This window comes from Cajanus cajan, chromosome 3 (genome assembly GCF_000230855.2).
Source record: "Cajanus cajan strain Asha chromosome 3, NIPB_CcT2T_4, whole genome shotgun sequence".
Lineage (NCBI taxonomy): Eukaryota > Viridiplantae > Streptophyta > Magnoliopsida > Fabales > Fabaceae > Cajanus > Cajanus cajan.
In genome coordinates, this window is record NC_138519.1 from 53,325,488 (window position 1) to 53,328,538 (window position 3,051).

The window sequence follows — 3,051 nt, forward strand, 5'->3', positions numbered from 1 at the left end:
CATTGAATCCAAAGCTTCGAATGGAAATAGGTTCATACTTGTAGCCATCAACTATTTCACCAAATGGGTTGAAGCAATGTCATATGCACATGTAACCTGCAAGGTGGTGGTCATCTTCGTCAAAAAAACATAATATGTCGATATGGAATTCCTGAAAAGATTATAACAGATAATGGGTCTAACCTTAATAACAAGATGATGACCAAATTGTGTGTTTTTTTCAATATTAAACATCACAATTCCTCTCCTTACAAACCTAAAATGAATGGGGAAGTTGAAGTAGCCAATAAGAACATCAAGAAGATTGTTCAAAAGATTGTCGTCACTTACAAGGATTGGCATGAGATGTTATCTTTCGCCTTGCATGGGTATATAACATCCGTCCGTACATCGACTGGTGCTACACCTTTCTCTTTGGTATATGGTATGGAGGAAGTCCTACCCGTAGAAGTGGAAATTCCTTCTTTGAAACTACTCATGGAGGCAAAACTCCTCAAGGCTGAATGGGTACAAAGTAGATTTGATCAGGTAAACCTCATAGAAGAGAAGAGACTAGATGCTATATGTCACGGGCAGACTTATCAAAGGAGGATCAAAAAGGCTTTCGATAAGAAGATTCATCCTTGACACTTCTAAGAGGGTAATCTCATGCTCAAGAAACTTTTACCAGCTCAAAAGCACAAGATAGGGAAATGGACACCGAACTATGAGGGTCTGTATAAGGTCAACCGGGCTTTTTCCGGTGGAGCATTGATCTTTATCAACATGGATGGTGAGGAACTAACTTATCCAGTGAACTCTGATGCTGTGAAGAAATACTACGCTTGAACAAGATTGCTTGCAAAAAAAATCTTACTAGGATACGTCCTAGGCAAAAATTAGGGATAATACGAAAAAGGCAACTGATGGACACCCAGATTGAAAACCGAAAGGCGGTCTGGATACCCCGTCAAAGAAATGATTACTTTTGTTTTCTGAGGACTATGTTTGCTTAAGCCCAAACACTAGCTTACCTCAGCCATTCATTCTTTCTAATAAAGATATCATTTCTATTCATTTCTCTTGACCCTACCAAAATGACATGTTTTGTTAATGATTAAGCGAAAATCAAACAAGTCCAAATGATTAAGAGATGAGAAACGCACCAGGCATCCAAAAAAAAAAAGCTCAACCTAACTTGCGAGGGAGAAGTTGAAAGTCACCTTCTAGAGACAACGAATGAATTATATATAGATATCCAAAAATGAAAATTACTTACGCAAAACATGCATGTCACACACTTTAGAAAAACTCTTTCTACATCAAGTGGGAATTATCTAAAAAATAAACAAATAAAAATTTAAACATTCTTTAGCAAAGCATGCATTTATTATTTGCACAACAAACAAGAAAGAGTCAAAACAAGTCAAAATGGCAAATGCAAGAAAAAAGCAAAGTTCCTACAGTAGAAAAAGCCAAAGCTAAAAAAGAGCAACAAAAGCAAGACATAGAAAAACCCTCAACAAGAGAGATTCTCCACAATCAAGGGGCAAAGTCTCCCTGTAGCAAGCCATCACACCCAATGATCAAGCCCAACAAGATCAAAAATACCCACATGTCAACCACGACATCCACAAGCCTCATCAACATGCCACACCTTGTAGACACTCTTCAGCACCTTGACAAAATAATTACAATAGACTATCCAAGTCACCCGCATCGATATCTTCATGCTCACAATGAGCACTACTTGAGACAACACTTCGACAACACATCCACACTGAATCCACTTTAGTAGTCAATAATCATCAACCAAGAAAACTCGACAGTCAACGAATATCCACCAAAACTCTAACATCCATGACAAACGCGTGGAGAGGCATCATAATACTCACCCTGGCAAGAATTAATAACACAAGATTCTTTCCAACCAATCAATTATAGAAATCCCAAGAAGATTCATTTTTTCCGTCTGAAGATAGTTACAGTAAAAAATACGTAGCGGACAAAACTTTTAGTATGATATATTAGTTAAGCAAAATTGCGTCTGAGAAATAAAAAATACAAACATTTTTATACTGTTTCACTCAACCTGAGCTACGTCCAGTCTCCTTCAACTGAAGGGTTCCACTAATCACAACGGATTACAAGTATTATCAACCACTTCTGGTTCTCCAACTTCACTCGTCAGTGCTAGTATTCTTAAACCACTTCTGGTTCCCAAAGTATTATCAACCACTCCTGGTTCGCCAACTTCACTCGTCAACGCTAGTATTCTTAAACCGTTTCTGGTTCCCCAAGTATTATTTCAACTAGCCTTTTCAGGCTTTACAACAGATAGATGTTTTGAGTGTGTGTATAACTCTCACAGAGAGTATAGGATGGTTTCTACACTCGCTAAGATATGCAACCTTAGTTTTACAAAGATATGTATTTTGAGTATGTGTATCACTCTCACAGAGAGGATAGGATATTCTTAACACTCACTAAGATAAGCTATCTTAGATTTACACAGATATACAATACTGTATAGGAAGAGATGTAAGTTTGCTTTTACGTTCGCTTTTTCTTATTGCTCGTTGCTTCTCTTCTCTTCTTTTCTCCTTTTGTTAGGTCTTGATATTTATAGCCTCGTGATAAATCGGCCCATTGTTTAAATTTGAATGTGTCCATTGGAGTGGAGCTTTCCGTTGGCGTAGATAGTAGTACGTTCATGGCCATATAGATCTCTTCATTTAATGCATTTGATCTTGAATTAAATGTTTGCTTGCTGAATCTATGTTACGTGAAGTCTTTTGTGTAGTTTGTTCACTTTTATTTCTATCTTCAATCATAACCTAGGTATTTATGTTCTCTTTCCGTCATTGAAGCTGCAAAGGCGTCCTCTTTTTCTGAAAAGTAGGTGTATTTTCTCTAATACACGCATGCTTTGACTTGTGGATGTGCGCTTATCTATCTTTCTTATTTCTTCTCACAACTTTGATGAATTTGTGTGCTCTTCTATGAGTGTAGACGATATTTAATATCTCTTGTCGTGAATAGTGGACTTCAGACGCTTTTCAGTATTCTTTG

At 37.2% G+C, this 3,051-nt stretch overlaps 1 protein-coding gene across 1 annotated transcript; it reads left to right on the top strand.

The window, feature by feature from the left end:
• The first annotated feature begins 261 nt into the window (after positions 1 to 261).
• Positions 262 to 828, top strand: LOC145956318 (uncharacterized). The gene is made up of 2 exons (XM_083071901.1): positions 262 to 528; positions 640 to 828. The coding sequence occupies exons 1-2, from the start codon at positions 262 to 264 to the stop codon at positions 826 to 828; spliced, it is 456 nt and encodes a 151-aa protein (XP_082928027.1).
• Positions 829 to 3,051: the final 2,223 nt, after the last annotated feature.

Coding starts and splice junctions, on each gene's coding strand:
- LOC145956318 (XM_083071901.1), top strand. CDS start 262: ATGAATGGGGAAGTTGAAGTAGCCAATAAGAACATCAAGAAGATTGTT. Junction 529..639: donor TACAAAGTAGATTTGATCAG/GTAAACCTCATA, acceptor CACTTCTAAGAG/GGTAATCTCATGCTCAAGAA.